This window comes from Falco biarmicus, chromosome 4 (genome assembly GCF_023638135.1).
Source record: "Falco biarmicus isolate bFalBia1 chromosome 4, bFalBia1.pri, whole genome shotgun sequence".
NCBI classification, from domain to species: Eukaryota; Metazoa; Chordata; class Aves; order Falconiformes; family Falconidae; genus Falco; species Falco biarmicus.
The window spans coordinates 81327471-81355191 of record NC_079291.1 but is presented as its reverse complement, the minus strand read 5'-3'; the positions used below and the strand labels follow the sequence as shown (position 1 = coordinate 81355191).

At 39.4% G+C, this 27721-nt stretch overlaps 1 protein-coding gene across 4 annotated transcripts in view; it reads left to right on the top strand.

The window, feature by feature from the left end:
- Positions 1-27721, top strand: part of PRKAR1B (protein kinase cAMP-dependent type I regulatory subunit beta) — a 100790-nt gene that overhangs the window by 45894 nt on the left and 27175 nt on the right. For all 4 annotated transcript variants that reach the window (XM_056336476.1, XM_056336475.1, XM_056336478.1 and 1 more), the window contains exons 5-7: positions 12387-12448; positions 13197-13243; positions 21923-22081. In XM_056336476.1, coding sequence (XP_056192451.1) covers positions 12387-12448; positions 13197-13243; positions 21923-22081 — 268 coding nt within the window. The remainder of the gene's footprint in view (positions 1-12386; positions 12449-13196; positions 13244-21922; positions 22082-27721) is intronic.

Sequence of the window (27721 nt, the reverse complement as noted above, 5' to 3'; positions counted from 1 at the left end):
GACAAGGAATTAGTTGTTCTCTTGTCCTATTTATTCCCTTTAATTGGATTTATTTTTAAGTGGGTTTTAGTATAGACATTTCTGCTTAATTTCTTTATTGTATTTTGGAATTTCATATCAACACAGATAAAGCCTGCTTGACCTACATGAAAAATATATTTAAACCAGTGGAGGTATGGTTCTTAAACAGCAAAATCTAATTTTTAAAACTATTTTTTAAACCTAACCTAAATCAGTTCTCAGCTTACAGGCAGAGTATTTTAAGGTGCCAGTGTTGGAGCAGTTGACAGCAGCATACCCAGCTAGGATTCAAGATTTGGAGCAATTATACCTGCTGGTACTTCAAGTCCTCAAGAGAAGGAACTGTGAAGCATTTTATTTTTCCCGAGGGATTTGTATGCCACAAGCCATATCGTAGCTGGTTTGTGTGAGAGACCTGATGGAGCAAGTACAGCACTTGGCTGTTTTTTGGTGCATGCCTCTAAGTCAGATTGAAGAGCAGCTTACTGTTGTCAACGTTTGATTCATAGAGTTGTGTAAATGGGCAAAAAATTCCTTTCTGTCATGCCAGAGGCCAAATTAAACAGAAATCTGTAAACTGGGAGGGTTATTTAGTTGGGAGGAAGCAACGCGAGTCGTGTGATAATATACTCCTGCAAGGTTTTTTTGCAATTTGTTTTGGGGCTGAATTTGTTCTCGTTTATTTAATGCCATAAAATGTAACTCTTCCTGCTCAGAAATTGCTTAAAAATGATACTGGTGTAAAAGCAAACACAGAATTAGCAGAACCAAGCAAAAGGTGTTTGAAGGATTGGACTAAGAGTGACCGCAAACGTCTGCGTTAATACCGATCCACCAGTCTGCCCGATGAATTCTTCATGTTCCCTTTCAACCAGGCATTTAAAAAATGTACTGCAGATATGCAGGAAGGCATATACAACACTGCTTTTTCCCTCCCATCCCAGCAATGCTAATGCAAGCCTAGCATAGCTGAGATTTCCAGATTTGCTATCGTCATGAAAAGATAAAAGACCCATGCATATTACATTGCAGGATTTAATATAGGGCACTCTTGATTTTTTTAATGTTTGTAGCAAAATGTAGAAGAAAGAGATTAGTGCCATGTTTGCTATGCAGGTTTTTAAAACACAGCAAACTGTTGGGGAGTTAATGCTGTGAGGTTCGAAGTAGCAGGTGTTGCTGCCAGTGATATTGCTGGGTGTCTTCAGGATGTCTTTGATGTACGTTTTGGAGGTTAGTGAAGACTCGGAAAGAAAATTACTAAGAAGGATGGAACAAAATAATGTAACTGCCTCTGAATTTATTTACATAGGTATGAAGAAAGCACACCCAGAGGTCTGTGTTTGTGCATTTATAAATTTAAACAGCAGTTCATGCTTAAAAAGCTCCCTTTCCTTCAGACCCCTGCAAATACAGAACACTTAAGAAAAAATGCATGTATCGTCTGATCTAATCGATCTCTGTTTTCTCCTTTGAATGAGTGGAGCTGTAAAAAATGAATCTGCTTAATTGCGATAGTTCACTAAAAAGCTCCTACAGAAGAAGTATTTATTGTCTAAGGCAATTTTATCTCTAGTTCATTTTATTGTAAAAGATTATATCTCAGAAATGCTGTGAATCAGAGATGAAGGGGACTAACGATAAACTTAAGGAAAACATAAGAAAAACGTGTGGGTGTATGAGTTTGCACACGTCTGTAAGGTATAATAGATATGCAAATAGAAAAGCAAGTGCTTGTGGACATGTGGTTTTGTGTCAGCTATGAATTTTATTCATCAGCTCTTTAACATTAGATTTACACACTTAAAAAGTCATTCTGACTCATTCTAGAGAACCTTTATCAGCTATTTTATAATGATTTCATTTACTGATCCAATTATAAACTGGATCCTATCCACAAACACAGGTTAAAATGTTTTTATTATATGCAGCTGTTTGATATCTCCAGGTGTGGGAGCACACAACAAGGATGGAAATTAATTAAGCAACATGTGGGAGATGGTTGCAGCCGTATGTTATGTGCTTGTCAGCCAGAGGAGATGCATGTCAAACACTGCTTGATTAGTTGCAGCATGCGTTTCTCTGACTCGCAGCAGGCATGATGCTGAGTGACTTGGGAACTACAGCTCTGCAGAGCCTTGGCTTCAGTCTCTGATCACTGCCAAGCTTTTTCAGCAGTGCTGTGTATTGATACTTATATTACTAGAATTATCCTGGCAGTTTGCTGATGTACAAAACTATTTTACATGAACATAATAAAAAAAAACCTCTAACTGCATTTGTATTGAGCATCTTGTCATTCTTCAGCATTGTGTCATTCTTTGACATCATCATCTTTAGTGTTCTTGCAGTATCCTGATTTTTATGTTAATAGCGAGAGCCACCTGGCATGGAAGGGAAAATAATTTAACTTAATATGTGATAATTCTTACCTGTTTTCATGCTGATAGAGTTGCCAGGCACAGGTTCTGTCTTGTGGCACTCAAGCCATTGTTCCAGATGCAGAAGCTGTAGTCATCAAAATAGTGTGTAGGAGCAGTAAGTATATGATTCGAAGGAACAACCATACTTATCAAATGCAATTTAATTTTCCCATATTTATAGAAAACTGTTAGAAGTGATTCTTGCACAGTGAAAAAAAAAAGAAGAAAATAATGTCAACAGATTAATACTATGTTCATGTCCAAGTTTCACAACCGCAGCAGTTTGTTTCTAGACATGCTCTGAATAGGATAATTGGGTGAATTACTAAAATAAAACTTTCTATGTCAACCGTTTGCTAATCATAGTGGTGCAAGAAAACATAAATATATATAATTTCATTTTCATGAAAGAATGTCTTCCATCTCAATCTCAAAGACAAAAAAAAATGCTGTTCCTGTTGTGGGGAAGGTATTTCTCTTCACTGCATAATGTGAGCAGTAAGGTAATGTACCTAGTATGGTTTTATGTGTATTTACTTATGTATATGTGAAATACAATTTACCATAGTTCATTATTTCAAATGTCCTATATCCCTATATAAGGATATCCCTAGGGATATCTGTCCTGTGTCCCTATGTGAGGGACATCTCCTCCATTATCTACTCTAAGAGCTTGCATAATAGTGCATTTATAACTGCAGACCTCTGGGAGCTCTTTAACTCTCAGCATATACTGTTATATTTTCAAAGAACTTCAGCTGTAGTAACCATGAAATTGGGACACAGTGATTAGCGATCTGTATCAGTGCCATTTATCAAGGGCTTCTTTAGCTGTATTACCTGATTACTAAAGTAAGGGTAAGGAGGAGTGCATAGTGACTCTCCGGCTTCATTGGGATAGTCCAGAAGAGGGAGCTTGAAATTAAAGAGTGAAGAGATTTAAAAGTACCATAAGGAATAAATTGTTCACATATAGGAACTTTGTTATGCTTACCCTTTATCACTGGTGAAATTTGCTTCGTATTAATAACAACAGAGACTTGTTTTGGGGATGATAATTATTCTTGGGATGTTGTTTTTCTGTCCCACCAGAAGCAATTTTCTTTCAGCTATTAACTTAAAAGTGCTTATTTTTTCAGCGTGGTATCTGCCATTGCTTTTCCAAAATGTTTGAGAAAAGGGTAAGTAATCAGTTGTGCGGAAAATGTAAATCATATATACTAATCTGTGACTTGAAGGGCCATGCTTCCCTTTAGTCAGCTCAAAGACACCAGCCTTGTTCTGGTGACGCCAGGGATGAATTTGGCCCACTTTGTCTGGAGTATGTGGTTTGTCATTGTGCTAAGTGTTTCCCAGGGTCACTTCTGCAATGACAACGCATACAAATAACTCCTTTGACTTTGTTATAGTGCCCTTCTGTGCTTCTAATAATAATGTATTTGGAGCTTTCTCAAAGTAGAAGCTTCGATAGAATATGCTTGCAGCAATGCTGTATTCTTATAGTACTTAACCTCCAGAAACATCTCTATCTTTGCATTAGGGTCCAGTACCTCCTGGGTGAGGGAACAGTTCCTAATCAATATATTGTACCTGCTAAACCAGAAAAAAGCTTAGTTTGTGTGTTTCTCTCTCTCTGTGTATTTATATATCAGTACACTGTAATCAAGTAGTAATTACATTTTTCGTTCTTTTTTTTTTCTTCTTTTTTTTTCTTGTTTGTTTTTGGTTTGGCATTTAATTTTTTCCCCCATTTTGAATCTTAATTCCAAGATGAAAACCTTGTGAATACTCACACATGGAAAACAAGCACTCAAGTGACATACCATTTTCAACGATGCCTTATTTTGATTTTAACCTTTAACTAAGGAACTTAATTTTGAAGTCATTTCATAGAGAAAAGTAGATCCTCTGAAGATATCAAAATAGGACATTTAGACATTTTTGAAACTTTTAAAACATTTTAAATGGGAAATTACATCAGCCATTTTCTACAGGAATATTCAATTTCAGCAAGCTGTTTTTTCCCCCCAAAAAACATGTTACCCAATTTCTAATCAAGGCCTCCTGATATGCACAGACTTTGTGGATTAGTGATGTGAAGCTGAGTTACAGTCTCGTTGCAGTTATTCATGCAGAAGCACGCAGATATTCCTACATCAGTACACAGAGAGCATATTTTCCATGCATTATGCATGGGATTTCCTCCAGCTGGCCTCCTGACTCACGCTCCCTCGCCTCCCCCGTGTCTGCGGCTGAGCACAGGACCACCTCGTCTCTCCCACTGGGAGAAGCTCAGTGCCAAACCCTGGGCTCCCAGCAGGTGGAAGGGGCTTCCAGGCATCCCTGCTCTGACCTCTTGCTCAAAGCATGTCCAGTCAGAACTGGTGCTGTAGCATTGCCCAGCTGAGTTTGGAGACAGTCCCCTTCCCTGGGCCCCTTTTCCAGTGTTTTGCCACCCTCATAGTGATTTTTTTTCCCTTTTTTATATCAGGTGGTGGTTTCCTACATTCACATTTGTGTCTATTGCCTTAACATCCTTATGCTGTCCACCTCTAAGAAAAGCCTGGCTCTGTCTTCTCTACACCTTCCCATTAAGCACTTGTAGACAGCAATAAGATCTCCCTGATTGTCTTTTCATAAGAGAATAAACACAGTTCTCCCACCTTCTCTTCATGTGTTGTATGCTGCAGGCCCTGGACCATTTTGGTGGCCCCTGTGGACTCGCTCCGGTTTGTTAATCTCTCTCTTGTATGGGGGAGCCCAAACCTGGACATGGTACTCTGGGCAGTCTTACAAGGGCTGAACAGAGGGAAATAATCAACCCGCTGGCTACACTGCTGTTGATACGGCCCAGTCTGTAGTTGTCCTTGAGCTACAAAGTATAAAAACCTACGAAACTACTCTGCCTTGAAAGACTGGAGTGCTGCCCGGTGTTAGGCTGGGTCTGCTAGAGGGATGCTGTGTGGCTGCAGCCTGGCGTTGGACACAGTGCGATACGCGGTTTAACATGGACGTTGTGTAATGTCCTCCTCTACCTCCCAGCATCCATCGTGTGCCTCTCCGCTGGGATTCTTTTGTGAACGGACTGGTGGGTCTGGAACTGAGTGTAGCTGAAGGAAGTGTGGGCCTTCCCTCAGCCTTGTGAAAGGTTTCGTAGAGATGACGGTGAGAGATGGACCCGAGTTACATTTCCACTCAGCCCTGCCTCTTGGACAAGTGTGGTACCCCAAGGCCGCGGCAGCATGACTTTGAATGAAGTGATGCTTCTGAGAGGTGGATGGAAGGAAAACAGGCCAAGGTGAAAGTGGTGGGGCAGGGTGTGGGACTGGACCTTGTCACTCTTGAGCCTCAAGTCTTGGCCCCTTTTTTTATCTCATATTGTAGTAGGCATTGCGGAAGCTCTTTCTCTTTGAAAATGATTGTTGACATGTGGAAGATGATGTGAACCATTGACACACAGATGTCTAGAGTCTGTAAAATAAATTGATGCTTTGCTCATGAAGTCAGATTCAGTTGATTCGGTGTAATAATTAATGAACTTATAAAAGGACTTCATAAAACAGTAAAAATGGAAATAATTCACAGAAATGGAAGACAATTTTTTATTTCTTTCTGTTTCATATGTCGGTTAGTTATGTGGACTTGTGACTTAATAAATGTTGTGGAATTAGACATGGATCCTAATGTTAGCCTGCCATTCAGAATGTCTTCTTATGTCTCATCTCAAAGAATTGTATGGTCATTATAATAAAATTAATGCATGTCTTAATTGTAATAATAACTATACATTGGCCATTATGATGAAGTAATAAATAGTCTCAATTGTTAATAGTTTTGTATGCTGCTATACTAAATTTGTCGCTGTCCTAACAAGAAAATAGATTAACAGAAGTAGATGGGTTATGTTTTTGTTAAGGCTTCAGTACTGACTCTCTTAGGCACATGCCTGCGACACCTCATATTTGATTATAGCAATTGTAAGCTTGGAGCTGTTAATTTTAAATACTTCTAAAAAAGGAGTCTTTTATTTTACCTGGGTGCATTGCTTTTATTCTCAGTAGTCAGTAAATAGTAGTAATAGTTTCTTGGTGGTTTCAGTATTGTACATCAGCAAGGACTTGCAGCATTCCTAGGAACAAGCAGTATGGATCGAAGCCTTATATTTAGGCCCTTGCATTTTATTCAGTGGTAAAGCACTGCATTTATTCCTTCACCACAAAGATGTTAATTGAAGCCAGTTTGGTTTAAATTCTGCACTCTTCGTCCTTACAGAGCAGGAGAAGCAGTTGGTAGAACAATTGCTAGAAAGTTGTTATCTTTTCTGGAAATGAATCATAAGAAAATCTTAGACATACACGAGAAGAATCTCCTCCCCCACCCCCACCCCCACCTTTAGAAATCTTAAAATAGTACCTCAATATGAGAGCTACAGCTAAAGAAAGGTGGAGTTACTATCAACTCTGTTTACTAAACTTTAAAGATATGTAAGTAGGAGAGGTTTAAAATGCTGGAATCCTCCTGCTAGGGCAGCCTCACCTCGAGAAAATATTATGTGTCTTTTTTTAAATTATGCCAGAGCAGCTACATATCTTTTAAAGCTATCCTCAACAATACAGAGCTTGCTTTGTTTTCCTAGAGAGACAGCAAAAGAAAAAACTCTGTATAGTGCACACACTGAAGGCTTTCTGAGTCTGCCTGTACAATGCAATTGTTCTGATTGAACTCTTGACAAATTGTAACCTGCAGGTAGAACGAGGATTTTCCATTTTTGCCTAACACGTATACATTCTGTCTCTTCCAGTTTTCCTTTCCTGCAATGCATTCAGCACAGCAAGGGCTGGAAGGAAATCTGATTGTGAAACTGATAAATTGTCTTACATAGTTTCCCTATTTTGGCCATTGCCATGGTCTGGTTCTGAAAGTGCTTGGAATCCTCCTTCTCTCTTTGTTTTAACAAGCTCCTTCTTGGTTGCCCATTGCCAGCGCTATATTACCTACAGTGCACATTTTTTTTTTTCTATCCCATATACTACATCGACTCCAAGCAGCTTTGGTGTAAAAGCAGATGAGATGATTTATTTTTATAATTCACTTTTTCTCCTGAGAAAGAGAAACCCTTGGCCCTGCCCTGGCTTCCTCTTAACACAGTCATTTGCGTCTTGGCAAATGCAGTCTATAAAATGCTACTGAATTAAAGCAGCAAAGTGTTTCATCATATTTATTTTGCAATCCCTGTGGTAGACTCTTTTCTGGTCTAAATAGCTGCAGTGTCATTGATTTGAGTGGAATTTTCTTTCTTTGTATGAGAAGGGAATTGGCTCAACCTGGACAGGTGGCCAGAAGTCATTGCAGGTGACAGACAGCAGCGGATCAGCCCCTGTGATTTCAGCTCTGATCACAGTTGTTTGCAGTTCTCCTGTACACTCATGGAAGACACTTTATGTGTTAAAACTTGTTGCAAGCCTTTGATATCTTTGACCTTTTTAAAAAAGTCTTTTAAATTTTGATATTCCCTAAGAAGACAGGTGGTATTTTTTGATTGAATAGATAGAGATTTCATGTCTAAACGCATTTCTTGGTTTCATTTTGTTGGACTAGTTAACTGTTCTCTGTATGTTCTACACTGCTCGCAATCTTTTCTTGTAATTTGTTTTTGAATGATAGTATCAAAAAACTTTACAAATAATTTAATGTGCAGAAATCCCCCTGGGAAACATTAGTAATGTCCTGCTAGTGTCTCCCTTTGGATCCAAGTGTGCATATTCAGGTACATACAGTCCCACCTGCAACTACACTTCCAAGCCAAAAATTGCCCTTGGTACCTTCCTATGGGAACAAATGGTTGACTCCCAGTGCCATGACTAACCAGACAGAGGGCCTCTGGAAGTAGGTAGGGAAGCTGTGAGAAAATTGTAAGCCTCTCAAAAGTTTTGGCTCTGGAGATAGTGAGGAGGAGCCCTCCAATACTGATGCTGAGCCCGGGACACGCTGGGTGCGGTGCATCTCTCTTGGCTGCGGTCTCATGAAACAACAGCTGAAATACCAGGTGCCCTCTTTTCTTCTTCTATCACCTGAGCAAGTCATTTGGAAACAGGGCAAGTGATACATTTCCACAAAATAAGGAAATCCCTCTAAGCAGTTCTCATTTGCAGCACAATCATAATAATCCTGGCAAAAAATCAAACTGTTTCCATATCAGTTTAGTGCCCAGCATTGCTAGCGTGGTTGGTGTCAACAGTTAAATAGCTGGTGCAGGGGCAGAAGACAGAGGCTGCTGTGTTCTTGGTGCTGCAGCTCGGACAGAAGATGAAATTATGGTAGTTCAACATTTGGTGAAGACTTTACTGATTTTCTGGCTTTCTGTTTATGCTGGAATAAAAAACCTACTTGTGCTTAAAAAAAAAATTGGTTGTTAGGAATGTGTATGCATGTGCTTCACACAAATTATTTAACAAAACCTTCAAACTGAGGAAATACAGCCCTACTTTTGCAGAGCTCTAGGAGTACATAGCTACAATCTCTGCTTGGTGGCGAGATGGTTGTAGCACTGTATTTGTAAGGGCTTTTTTTTTTTTTTTACTGTAATGGTCAGAGAGTGATTTTGAATGACTTACAGCCAGGTGCGTGGTAAAGGAAAAAACAAGAGGCCAGATTTTTGGCCTTGGCCATATTGTTTATGCCTTTAGCAAATGCCACTTAACTTACTCAGTATTTAAAGTTTGTTTTTTCTATATAGTACAGACCCAGGACACATGGCTGAAACTGAATATGGGTCATCAGATATTTATTGGGGAGATGGAAAATATGTCTGTTTATTGTAGTTTCAGGTTTTAGCTTGGGTCAGGAACAAATTTTTCAAATTTTCCAAGTATTTTGGTATATTGATCCTTCTGACATTTTTGTTTATTTCAGACACAGGATAAAGGCAGTAAGAAAAATGTCCAGACAGATTCTACACTTAGTCTGAATTAAATCAAAAGCCAGATTTCATACAGGGACCTTAGACCATTGGTACTTTAGGAACTGATAATTTCCAGAAGGGTGGGTTTCTTTGGTCTTATTCTGAATGTCCCAGTTCTTGGCTGCCAGACTTGTAGGTTGAGAAACTTTGAGGCTGCCTGCTGATCCATATCATTGGAGATCTATTTAATGAATCTCAAATTGAGCCTCTAAAAGCAGAAACAGTCTGACTCATTAATCACTGTGAGAGACCTTGGCCTAACCATATCAATTAAGAACAATAGCTCCCTAGTAGAAAAGAAACATGACGATGTATTTCCAGTGACAGTCATATTATTAATCACATGTATTTATTTATCAAAGGTATGCTTGTGTTTCACTTTGGAGATGTAAATCAACAGCACCATAACTTTGATTACCTTGTGTCTGTGTGTTCATATGTATTTCAGACTACTGTTTGATGACATGTTCTTCAAGGGTCTCTTTAAAAATCTGAGTCTTGGTCTAATAAGATTAAGTCTTTGCTGAAAAACATATATGGGGTGCTAGAACATTTACACTAACATTCTGCTACACTGCTACACAGCAGAATATTAGTATAAAACTGCTGTTGCTGCTAATAGACTTCGGGTTCATTGCACTGTCGGCTGAAAGTTTTAGTCTGCGAGTTTTAAAGAGGTTTTTTTGGATAAAACTAAAAGGTATTGTAGAAATGAAACGTGGAACATTTTGGAGACGGGTGCAGTGCTATACATAAATTATTTGGCACTGTTTGTACAGTCAATTGTTTAGTTATAAATAAAATACAGCCTTAAAACAAAGGTGAAAGAGCGAAATTGAGGGTAGTTATTTCCTCTGTATTTCTATTAAAAAAAAAAAAAAAAAAAGGTTTCCAAGTTTGTTTGAACAGTCACATTTTGGTCTGGTTATTGATATTCACAATGTTGTGCCTATTTTTGGATGGATTGCATTGAAGACTTTCTTCTCTGCCATGCAGTGTGCCCTTTTTCTCCAGTAAATCTTCTGCAGGCTGCAGGGCTGTTCTCAAAGCTCGGTGAGGTGCCCAGGCACAGCCAAGGGGAAACCACAGGGAGGCAAACGAGCCTGAATTTCCAGGTCCCAGAGCTACTGAAGAACAGCCTAACTTGCCTCATCGACATAAGGTCCCTTGGTGGTTGTTCCAGTTCGGCACCTACCATGGTGGTGGTTTCCCCCATCTCATCTGAACCTCACCCATATCTTGTAGGTGGAGGGCACCCAGGGCTGGCCCAGGACCAGCTCCACAGCCTGCACCAGACAGATGCCTTCTGCCAACAGACAAGTCCCTTGAACTGGGAAACTGCAGAACCCATTTAAGATCATTAAAAATAAGTTTAGTGGATTTAAGAATACAATCCATATGCTTTTCAGAGTAATTTATTATAGGTCTTCGCATTGGTGCTCAGAATGAGGTGAGAAAGAGGTTTCTCCTTAGAGCCTCTGAGCAGGCTTTTTATCTGTGGTGGAGGTATTTCCTGAGTGTGAGTAGGAATAGCACAGGGTGGGCTTGATGAAACAACAGGGGGAAAACAGAACATTTTATTATAGGTCATGGGCTAAGCATCCCTTGCAGGTACTGCAGAGCGGCAGGAGGTGCCTGGTTTGATATCTCCCAGTTCTCCTACCGGTGGTGCTGACACAGAGCTGTGATACTGAGCAAAAACATTCTGGCTGCTGAAGAGGAAGACATGACCAATTTGAACTTAGGAGTGAAACATTTCCTAGAACTGAGCCTGAATAAATTCTGGAACAGTTGAACAGGAAATAGGTTAATAATGGGATTTTACAATATGCATTTCCCATATAAGGCATTGAAATGTAGCATGGGTTTGTTTGCTGATCTTCTGGCTATTTTGATGAAAATGTTAGGTTTCCTCACTGTTGGCGCTCCATTACGATCGTGAGGACTTTGCTCCATTCACTGAAGCCTTTCATCTTGTCGCTGTCATCAGTGGTCCCTGGACGGACCATTCCCAGACCAGACCAAGGAAGAGACTAGTTAACAACTCCTCCTTACTGTCTTTTGTTTGTGTCGGGGAGCTATTTCCTTTAGCCCTTGAGACTGATGCATAGGAAGGGGAAGAGAGGTAGGGAGCGCCCGTCTCAGTGCAGTTCATGCTTCTGAAAATAAGTTCCCCAAAATCTGATGTGGGGAAAGGAAGCCCTGGCTCCACAGAGCCTGCTGTCTCCCTCAATAAACAAAGGACTGGATATGGGCAAGTTGCCCAAAGTGTTGGTGCAGGGTGCGTTCCCGTCCTTACTACTCTGCCTGGCCTTTTAAGGATATTTGACAGTATGCTGGAGACCACAGTAAGGTGTGTAATTCAGTGATGATTAATGAGCACAAGGCTCTTCTGTAGCATTGGTCAAATTCCCTTCTCACGAGTAACTCACTAAGATTTTCAGAGTTTTGCCTCTCGTGCACTATGAGCGCGATCTCCTGCCAGCTCTTATGCTACATTAATTTAGAGCCATCTACCTTTCCAAATGTGCTCTGTATTGTGGAACAGGTTTGGCTTGTAAATGTGAGGCCAGATGTTCAGAAGAGGAGAGCTCCCGTTTAGGCATCTAGCAATTACTGCTGTGACACATACTGATCGCAGCTGAAAATCTGAAAGCTGTTTGCTCAGACAATAAAATACTTGGGCTGCCTAGTTTGTGCAGTGCTATAAGAAGTGGCCTATATGCATATAATTCAGGAATTCTTTCAAAATAGCATGCACTGAATCATGGTCTCACTTAGTTGTAAACCACAGCTTGTGCCTAACTAGTTATTTTGATTTCTTGCCAAGCAGCAGCTCATTTTCCAGTTGCAACTAACATTTTCCTTTTCTTTTTCTGCAAAATCTGTTAATGAAGGCTAAATGAAACAATGAAGGTAGGTCTACTGACTAGATAAGAAATAGGTCTGATTTATTAGTAAATGTTTCTTTTTTTTTCCAGTGACATATTTGATGCCATGTTCCCCGTCACACACATTGCAGGAGAAACAGTCATACAACAGGGTAATTCTTCCTCTCATTTTTTCCCTTGTATATTTTCTAAGGTTGTACAATTCACATCTCTCCATTTGAGATTTCACCCTATTTGCTTAACGGGAAGAATAACCACAGTCTGAAAGCATCTAAGTGTGCAGCTATGTTGGAAGTCCATGGATGCAGGTCTTTTGCTACATGTGCAGAGGTCTCCTACAAAACCACACTGGTAGATCTCCAGGGTTTCAAAGTGCTACAGTTAAATGTAGGTAAATAGCACTTCAAATTAAGGTGTTCGTTCCTCAGCGAAAGATAGGAACTAAACCACAGCTCAGAATGCATAAGGGTGGCACAGGCTAGCTGAGAGTAATTAGAGATGGAAAATATTTTTATGGTTGTTGGGAATATTCAACACCTCATTGTGCTCTATCATAGTTCTCACACTTGGCAACTTACCTGCGTGCCTGCCACATGTTGTGGAGTACTTCATTACCCTCAGGCTATATTAAAGCCTCGTGTGTTTACACTGAATGAAGTGTTGAATCAATTGAAAGGGAGACATTAATGCAATTAAAAGTTATTAATAGGAATAAATCATAGTGATAATGTGATTTATGAAGGCAAATAGGCAAGGATGTTTCAGAAAATGAATCTTTCTGTAAGTAATCTGGTGTACAAACCTGTGTAAATATGTACAGGATTAAATACGGAGGCAGGAAATTATTGAGTAGTTTAGCAGACCTTCAGGGAACAATCACCTTTTGTATTTTGCTTCCAGGTGATGAAGGAGACAACTTCTATGTGATTGACCAAGGCGAGGTGGATGTAAGTACACTCTTACAGTATAATATTTAGTTTGAAGCTGCATCATAAAATTGTGTGCTCTGGCACACAGCTTGATCCAACAATGTGCTGTGGTTCTGTCTCCTTGAAACAGATTTCCCAGGATTGGTTTCATTACTTTGTTTTTGTTGTGTTAAGTCATTTGTGCATAATTTTATAATTGGCATGTTTTACATCCTAGCTTATTTGTCCATTCCAAGCAGGAAAATATGGTATCAAAACTAAGCAAATGACATTATCTTCAGAACCCTAACCACACCTGGAGGTGTGCAGTCTTTGGCAGAGCAGGCCACCATGCTGGAATGCACCTGAGGGTTCAGATCAACCATTAGGAAAATATTTTCTTTAATCAGTTAGCTTAGCTTATGTGTTGTTTGTTTTTTTCCCAAATTGAGATACAGCCTCAGGCAGCAAGTTTCATCTTAGAAACCTTAATTTGCTTTTAAAATTAGGTCCAAATAAATGAACAATGCAGCATATTAATAAAGCAAGGATTATTATAAGTTTAAAGTGATCTGTTAGACCACAAAATGTTTAGAGGAGTATGCAGTGGTTTAATCAGCAAGTCTTTGGAAAGAAGCTTCTTTCTGAACCTGCTTTCCAAATCATAATCTATTCACCTCTTACCATTTTTATCCTGTATGAAATTCACACTTTTGCAGTTTTGCTACAAGTTCCTCATTTGACTGAATTTTCTACACACATCTTACGTATCCACAGTTGTCAGATAGCACAGGCTTGCTCATTAGCAATGTTGCTTTTCAGATGTCCAGATGAGTTTTGTTTGGCATATTTAAAGAAGAAAGTGATGTATTTTAAATCCAGGCAGGAGGCATACAGTTATTTTAGTGAAAGTTATTTTTTGTAGCAGTCTGTTTGTGTCAGGAGACCATCTAATTGGTATTGTTGGGAACTGAGAAACCTCACATGCTGCCGCTGCCTGTGGAAGTTGCTCCTCAGGAAATCCGTCTGACTCACTGTTCCTATCAGGCATACCTCTCACTAGCAAACATTGCCACATCCACAGGGCCAGAAAATAAAAGAGCAGTATTTATAGAACAGAGCTAAAATTTAATTTTAAAATAATTGGCTAGGGCCTGATACTGGACTTAATGAGTTCACTGGCTTTGAATCAGACCCACAAATACACGCAAAGGCACATGTTGAAGTTGTAGATTAATCCACTTTAAAAATAATTTGTCCTCAGTCAAAACCTTTAGGAAAGCTTTCTTCAGCATTTGGCTCAGGGACAGTGGGAGACTGAGTGATATCAGAAACCCTTGCAGTTAATTGCAAAAAGACAATCACAATCTTCTGTATGGACGTATTGCTCTTACAGAACAGTGACAAAATGGGGAAAATAAATGTACAGGGCCTACCCAGTTTTGTGCCTGCTTGTGAAGCCGTTGCATGAGGTGGTTTGTGCATTTTCTGTAACTGGTGGTTGCCACTAATGGCCGAGGTGGCCGTGGCTCTGCAAATGTTGAGAAGAACTTGTTTAGAGCACCAGTTGCTGTATCCTCTGTTGGATGAGATGGCATCGTGGTTCCCTTCCCAGATATGTCCTGGCATATACTCCGAAATATCTTTTACTACATCATGTTAGCTGTGTATCAGATGTTCTCAGTTTTCTTATGAAAAGTTGAAATCTTTTCATAAAACATCTCGACCACAAATGGCCCAAGAAGAGACATATGTCCAGATCTTTTTTCATTGATGGTTTCTTGAGTTCATGAAAGTCTTTTGCAGAATAATCTTGTATTTCCCAGAACAAGTCAGAGACTCCTGAGGCTTCTGAGATAGGATTTGAAAAAATGCCACAGTGAGTAAATGGCCTCAGTGCCACTGCATTGCAGTTACACGTAGGCTCTTAAACTGTCTTGATGTTCTTGAAAATTTTTATCCCAGATCCCTGATTTGGCAAGCTAAGCACCATTCCTCCTTTAAGCATGTGAGTAATTCTGTTGACTCCAGTGGGACTTACTGTTTTGCTAAACGAAGAGCGTGGTGCATGGCTTTGTTTTACGGTATTGGAGTTCAAGGCAGAAATTTTCTTCATATTCTGAGTGGTTTGCAGTCCTCCATTCAGTTATGTATGATATAGGGTATAACGTTTTTCCTGCCTTGTCTTTGAGACTTCCAACAGCAGATTTACTAGGGGATGAATGAAATAACTGGGTTTCTTTGAGTAGATTTCAATTTCACGAGCATTCTTAATTCCTACTCCCCTTGTTGCCAAAATCAGTGTATAGTTGCTAGGACAGATCAAAATGGACAGATCCACAATAATGTAATCCTGACAGACACACATATAGACAGTGTTCTGACATGACCTGTGGGACAAATACATCCTAACAAGACTTAAGAGATGTCCTTTAGACTGAGCTTATTCCAGAAACAACCAAAGCTCCTGACCCTCTTAAGTCTTGCAGAACTCTTCTGTGACCAGTTCTCATGCTGTTCCCCTTCAGCATCCCCCTTCCTTCATCCTGCTGCACCTTACCACTGCTCTCCCCATCTCCTCAGCTAGGTGCTCACTCCTTCCTAAGCTTTTCTTATGTCTTCAGCCAAAACACACACTGAAATCCTTTTCAACATAACTGTGGAAGGTGCAAGAAACATTTGCTCATCCAGGAGCAAGTTGCAACTACACCCTGACAGATGCAGACGTTACCTACATTAACTACCTTTGCTGGGAAGCTGCAGGGAGGTGAGCCCATATTCCCCCAACAGCATGAAGTCTGTACCAGGGCAGTTAGTGCAGAGTAACTTGCTCCAGCGTAAGGCAGCACCTCCCAGACCCCATGGGTATGGGGTATATAGTGTATATATATATATAGTACTCCCCAGGAAAGAGTTGTTCCACTTTCTGGGCAGCAGTGCTAAAATCCTTATTGTCTGAAGAAAAATCCAGACCGCTAGTAAGCGAGCTGCAGTTCATTTAAGCCTTGCCAGAGACTTTTTTGGCATGCTTCCACCCTTCTCCAAGAAAAAAAGCGACTTGGAGTGCAGACAATTGACCCCGAGACTTAAAGCCTCAAGCCATTTTCTGCCTAGTTCAGCTGGTGTTGGCATAGGCGTGGAGACTTTTAACCCCTGGCCAGGCTATGTGCCTTCATCATTTCCATGATCTGCACAGAAGTGGCAGGTATACCGGGACTGGTGGATTCAAGGAGCAACTTACTCTTAAGCACCTGGATTTTCCATACACGTGCAAAGATACACATAAAGGAGGTTGCAATTGCCGTCATAAAATTCCCATCCCTTGGAAGAAAATCATGGCAAAACTGAAAAGAATAATAATCTATTAACAAAGCAACCAAAACCAAACAGAAACGGCTAACAAAGCCAGAATAATGAAATTGGTGTGTGGTGTTTTAAGTTTAAAAAGCTGCAACATTTAAAGTAATTTTCTGTTTGAGTTTTGGCATAGGCACCCCAAAGAGTAAGTGAGAGCATTCTAATATTTTCCCTTAAAAATTATCTGAGTCAAATTAGAAGTACAATAAAATATCTTAAAATATAATAACACTTTATCCTCAGCTCTTACACTTTCTTCGGTTATAAACAAGCTTCATTAGCACAGAATAAAGTATTCTTTTATACATGAATGTACATTTCCTTCTTGGCATCAATATGGACAGCCAAAGAAGACTCGATACCCTGTTGTTGGCAAACATACTCAGCATGGACAGTGGGCCAACGGAAAAGGGCGCAGACTTTCACAGGTAAAAGAAAGGTTTTTAGAAATCAAGAAGAGGTAGGTCTTGGAGAACCTGAGGGTTTCTTCTCATATACTGCATACTACAAACCGGGTGTACTTGGACCAAAGCTGGCATTGGATGGGAAAGGACATTAGAGCATTATCAGTTGCAGTCTGCCTCCTTAGCACTTCAGGGTTGAGGAGAACTGTTAACCCGTGACCCGTCCCCGCAGATGGGTAACGTTTATACTAGGCAGATGATGGTATGAGGTTTGAAGTCTTAGAGGTCAGTTGTCTACCGGAAGCTTTTCTGCTCAGGCAATATGAACGTACGCCAAAAAGTAGCTGGCAGAGCTTAAATTATAGTTTCCAGTAAAGATGTTGAAAGTACCTGCTAAAGTATGTGTCTTGCAGAAATCTCTAATCCGTATTTCTAAATATAAAAGTGATTTCCTGTTTATTATTTTAATCTTATAACCTCACATTTTTGTACTTTAAAAAGCACCATCAACTACTTTTAAAACAGATGTATTTTTTTTAGACTCAACAACTTCCTATTCTATTTAATGTCACAGCAACTTTCTCTACAGTCATTCTCAGGTTTTCCTCTTGTAAAACAACAGCAGCCAAACTGTAGTACGGTGAAAATCAAAATGAAAACTTTTCAGTATTTTTTCTTAAATAGATTCTGTATTTACCATATAAATCTATATGTGGAGCTATACATTAATACTGTGGACAATAGATAAGATAATCTTTTGATTGCATGTCAAATCTTCTTGACACCCTTATTCATATATATACAAACTGTCTAATTTGTGTATACAAAGATGAAAATTACATGGTGGTTTATGTGAGAATACTGTTGGATTTTAAAACCAGTTATATTTTATGGTTACATTCCATTGATTGCTTTTTGCTTTAATTCTTCCATCATTAATGATCTTTCTAATTTCAGAAGGATGCTTTTTGAAATTTGAAACAGAACATTTTAAAGTTTGGAGGTTTTCAGCTTGAATTTTTAAGGATTCTCAAGGCAGTCTCCAAGTTCATACATTTATATTTAAGAAAAGCAAATTCATACTATAAATAAAGCACTGGCTTTATTTGAGAAAACTACCCACATATAAATATGCTTCATGTCTAAGGCTTGCTTATTTTTCCAAGAATAAATAAACCTCATCTTCATTTTTGGATAACAAATATTAAGGCTTGATGAGACACAAAGCACAAATTATTACAAACAGATCCGAGGGAGGAGATTTAAGATCTAAAAGTTGCAATGCCTGGAACAAATTAGATTGTCCACATAGATCACAAAGTGACAGCAAAAAAAAAAAAAAAAAAAAAAAAGCTAAAAGTTAACTTGAAATCAACAATACAAAATCAAAGTAAAGGTAAATTCACTCTAATGAAGCTGAGAGATAGATGTTCATATACTGCCTTCAGAGTAAAGTGGCTATATTACTGGTCGTGTTAAGGTTACTTTCTGCTTCTTTAGACAACACGAAGATGGGTGAGGCCAAGATGCATTCCTGTTGCATTGAGCGTTGTGTGACTCATTGCATTTTCTCTCGCAGTTAGCGCCTATGTATATCACATTCCATGAAGAAAGGAACTGCTGATCTTCACAGGAGATTTTTCCCATTTGCCTCCTAAAAAAAACAATGAAATGAACCAAGTTGTGTGATTTTCAAGCCTGCAAAAACTGCAGTGCTCATACTACATGGTGGAAAACAATAGATTAGTATTTTTGATCTGTGGAAGGTAGGTGGTCCTGATGGCTTGGTCATATTTAGGCATCTGCAGTTCTGCTTTGCTCTTCAGCTGCACAAAAGACGGAGGTTCCTGCTCTTAGGGGTCTGTGACTGGCAGGTTAAGTAACAATTAGGAATAATTCATTTATGTACTCACCACTTTAGTGAGAGTTCACAAATGCCTAAAACTGCCTGAGCCAAAACCTCAGCCCAGCATTTTTTAGGATAAAGAAGATCATCTGAGCTGCTGCCATATAACATTGGTTTTCCTAAGCTGTTCTGAGCCTAAAATAGCTTTGCTTCCCACACCTTACAAACAGAGCTACTTTCCTTTCTACTTTTTTAAAAAATCTATTTTAAAGGGATTCGCAGTGGAACTGATCTCTCTGTTAAAGGGCAGAATGGCTTTGTAATGTGCCATCAATGCACTTTAACTTCATCATGAAGACAAAATATTTTTGTTGACTTAGGCCTTTGCTGAAAATGAAGTGCTATGGTTTTCCTCCTAGAATACAACAGTTATTCTCAAACTGTTTTCTCTTTTGGAGATTGATATTGGAAATGGCATTTTTATTGGGGGATTGACTGTTGGGCCCAAAGACTGTTAGATCTCAGTGATTTGGTTTCACCTCAGAGTACTTTAAACCTGACACCCTTAGGGTGGAGGAGTAGCCATTTGCATAAATTGTTTGCAGGCGAGATGTCAAACACATTTTGGGGAGCTTTGTCAAGTAAGACAGCAAAATTAAAGAAGTCTTAGAGCGGTTCAGTAGTAGCCTCTCTTTATAACAACTGTGCAACAGTAACTGTCCATCCTTCACTTGCTCTACCTTGAGTTTTACCAAGGCAATTCCCCTCTCTGGGCTGCATGGTATCATGCATACTGCTTTAATAAGAAATCTCACCATATTTCTTAAAAAAATACATGTTGGAATGGATTTGTTTCTGACTTTTAATTCACACCCCTCTGCAATAACAAAACCTGCACTTTTCAACAAAAGAGGGTATGGAAACGTGTGGTTTTGGTGTGCTGAAAAAGTCAAGGATGCAATGTCAGTTGACATTCAGGATGTGGTCCAAAACTCATTGGAATTATCAGTCTCTTCCCTGAGACTTTACTGAGGACATGAATTATTGACCTGTAGTAAACCCTGGGTCCGTCTGGTGAAATCCCCACAGAAATGGAGTAGTGCTACATTTAAGTATGCATCTGGAAAATTTTGCAATGGATTAATTGAGTTTAATAATTTTTGTACATTCCAATTACATGTCTTTCAGAACCCTAATCTTATTCATCCATTTCTCCTGCTTGTCTTACAAAAAAAGATCCAGGAGCCACAGTATTACTTGCTTGTTCCACCAGGGAAGTGCTTGGGTTTGTCTGGCTTTTCTAAAACTTCTTTTTGTGCTTTTATTTTTTTCATCATGAGGAGAATCAGAAGTAGATTCAGTGTCCTGTGAGATTTTCTTTCTGCGGTGAGTGTAAGAGTTTGAAAGGAAATGCTGCTGTTATTCTCTTGTGTGATATTCTCCTACGTGACATTCATTCTGTTGTGGCAAAGAAATGAAGCTATAGTTTTTGCCGCTTGAGCTCTTTCTCGGCAGTCTGCTACCACCTGCCTGTTTGGAATTATTTTTATCCTGTATTTCAGCCCCTCAATCCTCAGATGCTCCAGGAACACCAAGAGCCACAATGTTGCCTGGAGTTCAGCAGTGATGCTAATACTGCTCCTTTTCAGCTGATACCTAAGTGGTCTCTTGATCAGCTGAACTGCTCCATGGCCTCATTTGTCTTCTACTGCACCAGCATTTCACTGGCCTCAGTATGAGCTGGATCAGATCTTAACTGAATATTGGGAAGATAAATTGAGATTGATGCCACCTGTAGTTTGTAATACGTCTTTTCATCATAAAATGAAGATAGAAGTAAAATTAATGCTGAGAGTTTGTTGAATTTTGACTCCAGTTCATTTATTTTTATCACTGTCTTTTCTCATGCCCAGCTTGAACACAGCTGTAAATTCATATATTTTTTAAAAACTGCTAGTCTGTTACGCAGTAATTGGTAATAGGTTATGGCCTTTTCCTTTTCCATAATTTTCTATTTGAGATGAGAATACCTGCATATTTTCTTCATATTATTTTTCATCACAGAGCTTCCAAGCAAATCAAATTAATTCTGGTTGATTTCTGCTGTTACTGGTCTGTAACACACTGGGATATATTCTGCACTGGGTAAATGCACACAGCCTTTCCTATGGAAGGGAAGGGGTTTGTTGTGTAGGTTTACAGCAGCGAGCCTCCTAGCATGCTGGGGGAATACACAGTCCATACCAGTCTTTGAATACACGGGTGTGTCTCATGAGCTGTATTGTCCACGAACAGAGAGGAAAATACAGCCCACAGAGCACCTGCATGAGCTCCCCTTTCTCCAGTGAAGGTTTTACATAGCACTCAAGTGTAGGAATCCTTCTCAAATTAGACGTCATCCAGGAAAAATACTGTGACAGCAGTATCGATCCATACCGTGTTTCGAGAAGATATGTTACCTAAATAGTCTATGAGTCAAATACTGTTTCGTAAGTCCTATAGATCTCATGTTAAAGACAAAGGGTAATTCTGCATGTAGCTTCTGAAGTCCAAAGCACTTAGTAGTCTTCACTAAGGGAGAAAGGGGTCTCAGTAGTTATATTTAAATGGGTTTTGGATGCGCTAGGCTTAGGGAAGAAGAAAATACTCCTTTTCAAAAGCTGCTTCCCTGTTTTGACTGTTTTTCATTTCATGGCCATGGTGCTTTTCAGCAAACCTCATTACACATATCAACAAATCTCCTTCCTTTCAAGTTTGACAGTCTTAATAAAAAGCCAAAGTTGTGACAGTTCTGCTTGTTGGCTGTCTGAGCCTTGAACACAAGAGGGAAAACATGATGCCAGTTAACCATGGGAGCTGAAAACTCAGAGAGTAAATACAGTCATTGTATTGAAGCAAGATGACTTGAAATTCTGTCTGCAAAGCAGGTTGTTGCCCTCTTCAGGGACCAACTGCAGAAACTGTTATACTCTTGTTTTCCTTGTGTGTCCCCAGTGTTGATGATCAGAAAGGAAATTGCTAATAGCTTTTTAGGTAACTGGCAGTAGGAGGAAAACTGCAACTAAGTCCCCAAACTGGTTTTGCTTCTTGTTTTGTCTTGTGCTGTGGTAGGTTTATGTCAATGGGGAGTGGGTCACCAGCATCGGAGAAGGAGGCAGCTTCGGAGAACTGGCATTGATCTATGGAACACCCCGGGCCGCCACCGTCAAAGCCAAGACAGATCTCAAGCTCTGGGGCATCGACAGAGACAGCTACAGACGCATTTTAATGGTAAGTTTATGGAGAAGGGCTTGTTGATGGAGTTGATATTTTTTACTTGCTTTCGTACTGCCAGCGCTTCTGTTCAGAGTACACTGATGATAGAAGGCTGTGCAGGCTGTGTTTCTACATCAAAGAGAGAAGACATGACAATAACATTGAGTAACTAAATTAACTGAACTGCACGAAAAGGGGACAAGACGCTGAGTCAGAAATGCAACTGAGTAATGTTATGCATACCTATTAGACATGAATGAAAACCTCAGGAGGCCTCTGTTACCCACCGAAGCCACGCAAATCCTTCCCTTATCGTGAACCTCAGAATGTCTTTCAGCACTGCCCCTTGCGTGTGAAGGCTTTGTCTGGACTTGTATTATACACTTCAAGGTAGGAAATACAAAGTAAATCCAACTCTACTAAAAAAAAAACCAAACAAACTTGGTTGGACTGTGCCCTCCGTCTTTGTTAGCCAGCACACAGCCACACGTATCACAGGATGGTAGCTGCAGTGTCCCTGCTTTACGCTGCATTACGCTGCTCCTTCCAAACTCCCGCATCTCTGCAGGAAAGCTTAACAGACCTTCTGGGCACCTGGGATGTGTGCTAGCTTGTGGATTCGCTGTTGGTTTTTGAGTGGTGAGTTTATAATGGAAACTTTGACAGATAATTAACTTTAGCAATGTCATAACATTTTTTTTAGTTTGTTTCCGATGTCCATGTGCATATCTTGCTTCTCTATTAAATATCCCTTTCTTTTTGATAATTAGCAGACATCTTTCTATTTAAAGCTTCTTTCCTAATAGGACTTGTCTCTAAAAGCTGCATTGTTTCATTCTGATCTGAAGGAAATTACACTATGCTCTCAGAATAATAAAGGAGTGTGCATTTTGAGATCATCTCTATTTCCAGTAGATGTCATGGATAACAGAAAAATTACCAAAAGAATTGAGTAGATTTTAAACTTAAATGATTTGTTCTTAAGCAGCTGAGCATTAAGGGTGATCTTTATTTATAGTGTGGTGACTGTTGGATGTCTGTATGAAGCCTTGCTGTTTTTCAGTCTGTATTTCATGGGCTGAGTTCTGTATCACATAAACGAACATCACACTGACGTCTAGGAGAGTATATCTGATGGAAATTTACTCTATCCCAAAATATTCAGCCTGATCACTCCAAGACAAAATAGAGGGATAATGATGAGAAGCATACTGTCTTCTCTCTTGTGGATAAGCAGGATGAATAGTTGTGAATGCTTCCCAGTGTGGGGAAGCAGAAAGTAGTAACTGAGACCTTACTGCAAGGTGCTTCTAAAACACAAACCAGAAGAATTTCCTAACATGTAGGAGGCACATTCAACTTATTTGTCTCTTGTCCTACATGGATGCAATGAAGGGATGTCTGGGATAACTGGTGCGATGAAACTGCATGCCGCAAGGAAGAATCCAACGTATAAAAGAGAAGGAATGTAGGAGGGAAATAAATGTCAAGACAAGCCACATATTCCTTGGCTTGTTAAGCATAGCTTTTTACAGCTGCCTGTAACCTTGCTACTAAAGAATTGAAGGACAGATTCACAGGCCTTGTAGCCTAGAGGTAATTTCAGTTTTAGCTTGATGAAAATAGTGGTACCTAACATCATCCAACCCTGTGAGCTTTCCAGTTTGGTCATATGTCCATTACCATCTGATAGCAGTCTTCAGAAGATGAATATTTGATACAGAGACAGGATTTTACTAAAAGGGTTTAACTCTATCCCAGCCAAACCCAGCACAAGTCCCAAGTGGAAAAGACACCGTTTTTAATGCTAGCTTTAGCCATACATGCAACTTGGAATATTACAGTTATACTACTGTTTGATTCTAGTGTACTGCTAGGTGGTTTTCAAATTAAATTACATATTATCTGAACCAGTGACCACTCTACCTTACCTAGCAAGCTCAGTTTCTGCTAGTTGATGAGACCTTTAACTTAACATGGGGGTGTTTTCTCTCCCTCTCTCTCTTGTGTTTTTTAATTGTTGGGGCCGTTAAAAATCCTTGGTCTGTTACATTACATTAGATACCGAGACAGTATAATTGTAATATTCCCAATAGTCAGATAGGAAATACTTCAGGTAGCATAGTGAATTAATTGCTGCAGGTATAGAAAATGACCAATTTCAAGTGCTGTCCACAGTGAATGCAATTTACCCATCCAGACTACGTGAATTCTGTCATCTTTTCATTTATTTGTAGGTGCAGCATGGATAATTGCTGTAGGTGAAATGAGACATCTGTCTTTGTACATTCGTGTGAGGGCAGGTTATAGTGTCTCTGCACATTTCCTCAAGCCTAAGAATTAATTACATCATGTTTCAATGGCTGCATTTCATACTTGAAGCTAAGTCCACCATTATGTGGCTGGTTTTTCTGTACTCAGTTTCAAGATGTAGTAGTAGCTGACTTTAAATTCCAGAAACATGGGTTTCAGCCACTTAGCCCCTAACCTTATGTTTCTCGAAAGTTGCTGGATATTTGGATGTAGAAATGCTTCTGCCTTTAAATAAGGGGAAATAATATTTAAGATATCTTTTGTAATATATCATTTAAGAGGGTTTTAAAACTTGAGAGTGAGCAGGTTTTTTTTTTTTCTGTTTGCAAATACTTTTGTCCAAGAGATCAATGACCTTTTTCTCCCAAAGATACATTTTTTTTCTGTAGTCAGATAAAGCCTCTCCATAACCCAAGATAGTTTTTTCTTTCATCTGCATTCCTTCCCGGCCATGACCAGCCACATGTTTTCTTAGTCTAGTGTTGAAATTTTATTCAGGTTGTAAATATTTATTTCCAAGTTATGCCTTCAGATCCACACTTGCCCAAAAGATTTTATCCTGTCATGAGACACTTGCCTTTACCTCATTTCTCCTTGCAGGCTCTATTTTTGTTCTTTGCTTTGCATTTAGTAATTTCTAGTTTTTATTTCTGCTTAATGCTATTTTCTGCACTTACGTGTCTCATTGATCCTGACTGGTTTATGGCATGAATAAAATGCATCTCAGGAGGTTTGGGAGTTTGGGGTTTCCTTTTTTTGGATGGACAAAGCCTGATGCAAAAATTTCCTGCTGGCTTTTAGTTACACTTGTCATCCATTTATTATTTATCCTGTCTCAAAGGAAGTTTGTTAAAACAGATATATTTCTTTATCTTTCATTGTCTCAGCTTAGGTACCCTGATGACTTGAAGGTCACATTCAAGTTTGTTTTAGCAGCTGTGGTGATTGTAAATGTTGGGATAATTCTTGCTTTTCAGGATTTGCAGTGAAATTGCTTGGCTTTCACTGCAGTTCTTGACAACGTATTATACCATGAAATTCATTGTGCTAAATGGATTACAAAAAACCACTTCAACATGTTCCCCCCTCAGTACACTCACGAATTATCTGTCCATCTGTGTGTTCCATTTATTTCCTAAAATTATCTGTGCTGAGTTGCATACTTTTCACTCTATTGCAGAATTTTTTATGTGTATGTTCTCTGTGTGTGCACACACACTCACACATTTGTGTATATATTCTATATTTATTTGCTTACATTCTTCTGGGAGGGATGCAAAGGGTTTTTTGTCATAGGATTCTCATGTAATTCAGTTGCTGAAATGTTGCTGCTCTTTTCTTATCATTTGGGATTCAAGAGCATCACAGAGCGGGGAACATCCCAGGGCAGCACAATATTTGTATTCTAAATATACCAAATACCACAAATACCAGAGAAGCAAACGTCTGTATCCCAACATCAGATTGATCCCCCAGACGATTCAGTTCCCAGACTAAGGAAATCTGAAGTATTAATTGCTTGTAATTTCTGCTTTAAGAAGGCTTGATTCAGGATAATTTAACTATCCTCTAGTTCCCATGGTCCAAGATACCTGGTTCTGAGAGCGAAGTTGCATGGGATACAATACTTTTTGCCTATTTGGCAAACTGCTTGCAGAAAGGGACTTGTAATATTGGGATGTAAGTCATGACAAATCAAGGTTAGTCAGCTCCTAATGTTATGCCTCACTTTATTTATGCTATTTTGGCTTTGTTTTGTCACCTTTTCACAGCTTTGAACCTAAGAACAAGTTCTTCAACTAGTGCCTTTTTCTACTTATATAAAATAGTAAGAAGACTTTGTGTTGCCATAAAATGTGGGCTGTGTGGTAGCCAAAACATAAAGCAAATCTGAAGCCTGCAATCCATCCAACATCTGTGCAATATAGCACTGGGATCTTGTGGGCTATTTTGTTTTCATGGCCAGTGTGCACAGTGACTCTTTCTTTCATGCTCCTGTAAGAATGAACACCCAAATCATCATTCAGTATCAGGTTTATGGAGGGATTAAACAGGGCTGAAGCAGTCCAGAAGGCCATTCCGGCACCTCCTGCCAGGATAACTCTTTTTATTTGAAACTTGAGCCATGCTTTGACTTTGAGTAGCCATTTGTTAGGCGTCATACTGAAGATGAGGATTTCTAGGAAGAACCCAATCAACTCCACCTGAAAAAATGAAGCAAGAAAGAAGACATGAAGCGTGCTGGAGAGGCAAATCAAAGAGGTGGGCAGAGGGGAAGACAGAGACCAGACTGGAAGAATGGGAAGAAAAAATGGAAGAAAACAGGGGGAATGAAGAATGGGCAATTGGAAAAGAGATCCAACAGCCCTATTCAACAAGACCTGTTATAATCTCTGGGACTTTTTTCCTAGCCTGTGTATTGTTCAAGCTAATCTTAAGGCTTGCTGCAATTTGTAGTGGTCCTAAAACTGGCTTTGAGCTCTTTTCTGAGTGGATTGGCAAATGCAAATGGTCTCGTTTGTCCTTGGGACTGTTTCAGGGAGGAGCACTGCAGCTTAGAATATTAACGAGTCTTCGTAGTTAGCGGGAACCATTTTTTCAGAAGATGAGCTTGTGCATGACAGCTCAGAACTGGGGAGAAACTGAACAAAGGAAAGGGGAGAGAAGGAGAAGGAGTGACTATTGAAATAAGATATTAATAGGTTAGAAAAAGCAGAATTAATAAAGACTTTTTAAAACATGTCATCAAGAACCCTGGCAGTGCAGAATTATTCATGTACATTTACTATTGTTTTTATCTGGCTCAAGCAGTAAGATTTCTACTGCTTCCCTTGGGAGACTTTTCTGCAAGAGAATAATTCCTACGTTGGGAAAACTCTTTTGATATTGATCTTAAATTAGATTTTCTTCATTTTGCCCTATTACTTTGAGTTATGTCAAGTTATGCTGTACTTAATTGCCCTCTCTTTCTGTCATATATCTGTAGATAATTATTACTGTCTACTTAAAACCCTTGCAACAATGCGTGCTAGCTCTGAGGATGACATACCAGTGATCCCAGTGTTGAGCTAACATATACAGGCTGAATTTGTTTTGCTCCTTTCTTATCATCTCTCCCCAACTGTTTTAGCATTTCTTCAGGCTCTGTGTGGTTTGGGAGCACTGTTTTGGAGGAGAGAGTACCAAACCAGAGTGTAGCACGCCAGGTGCTGTCACATCTGAGCCATGGAGATGTAGCCTCTAAACTTCATTCCTGGATAATGTCTTTGAGTATACAGACCAGAATAGCCTTGGCTGTATTCTTGTTGCAGTCTGATGTTGCATACCTGGTCTCACCTACTG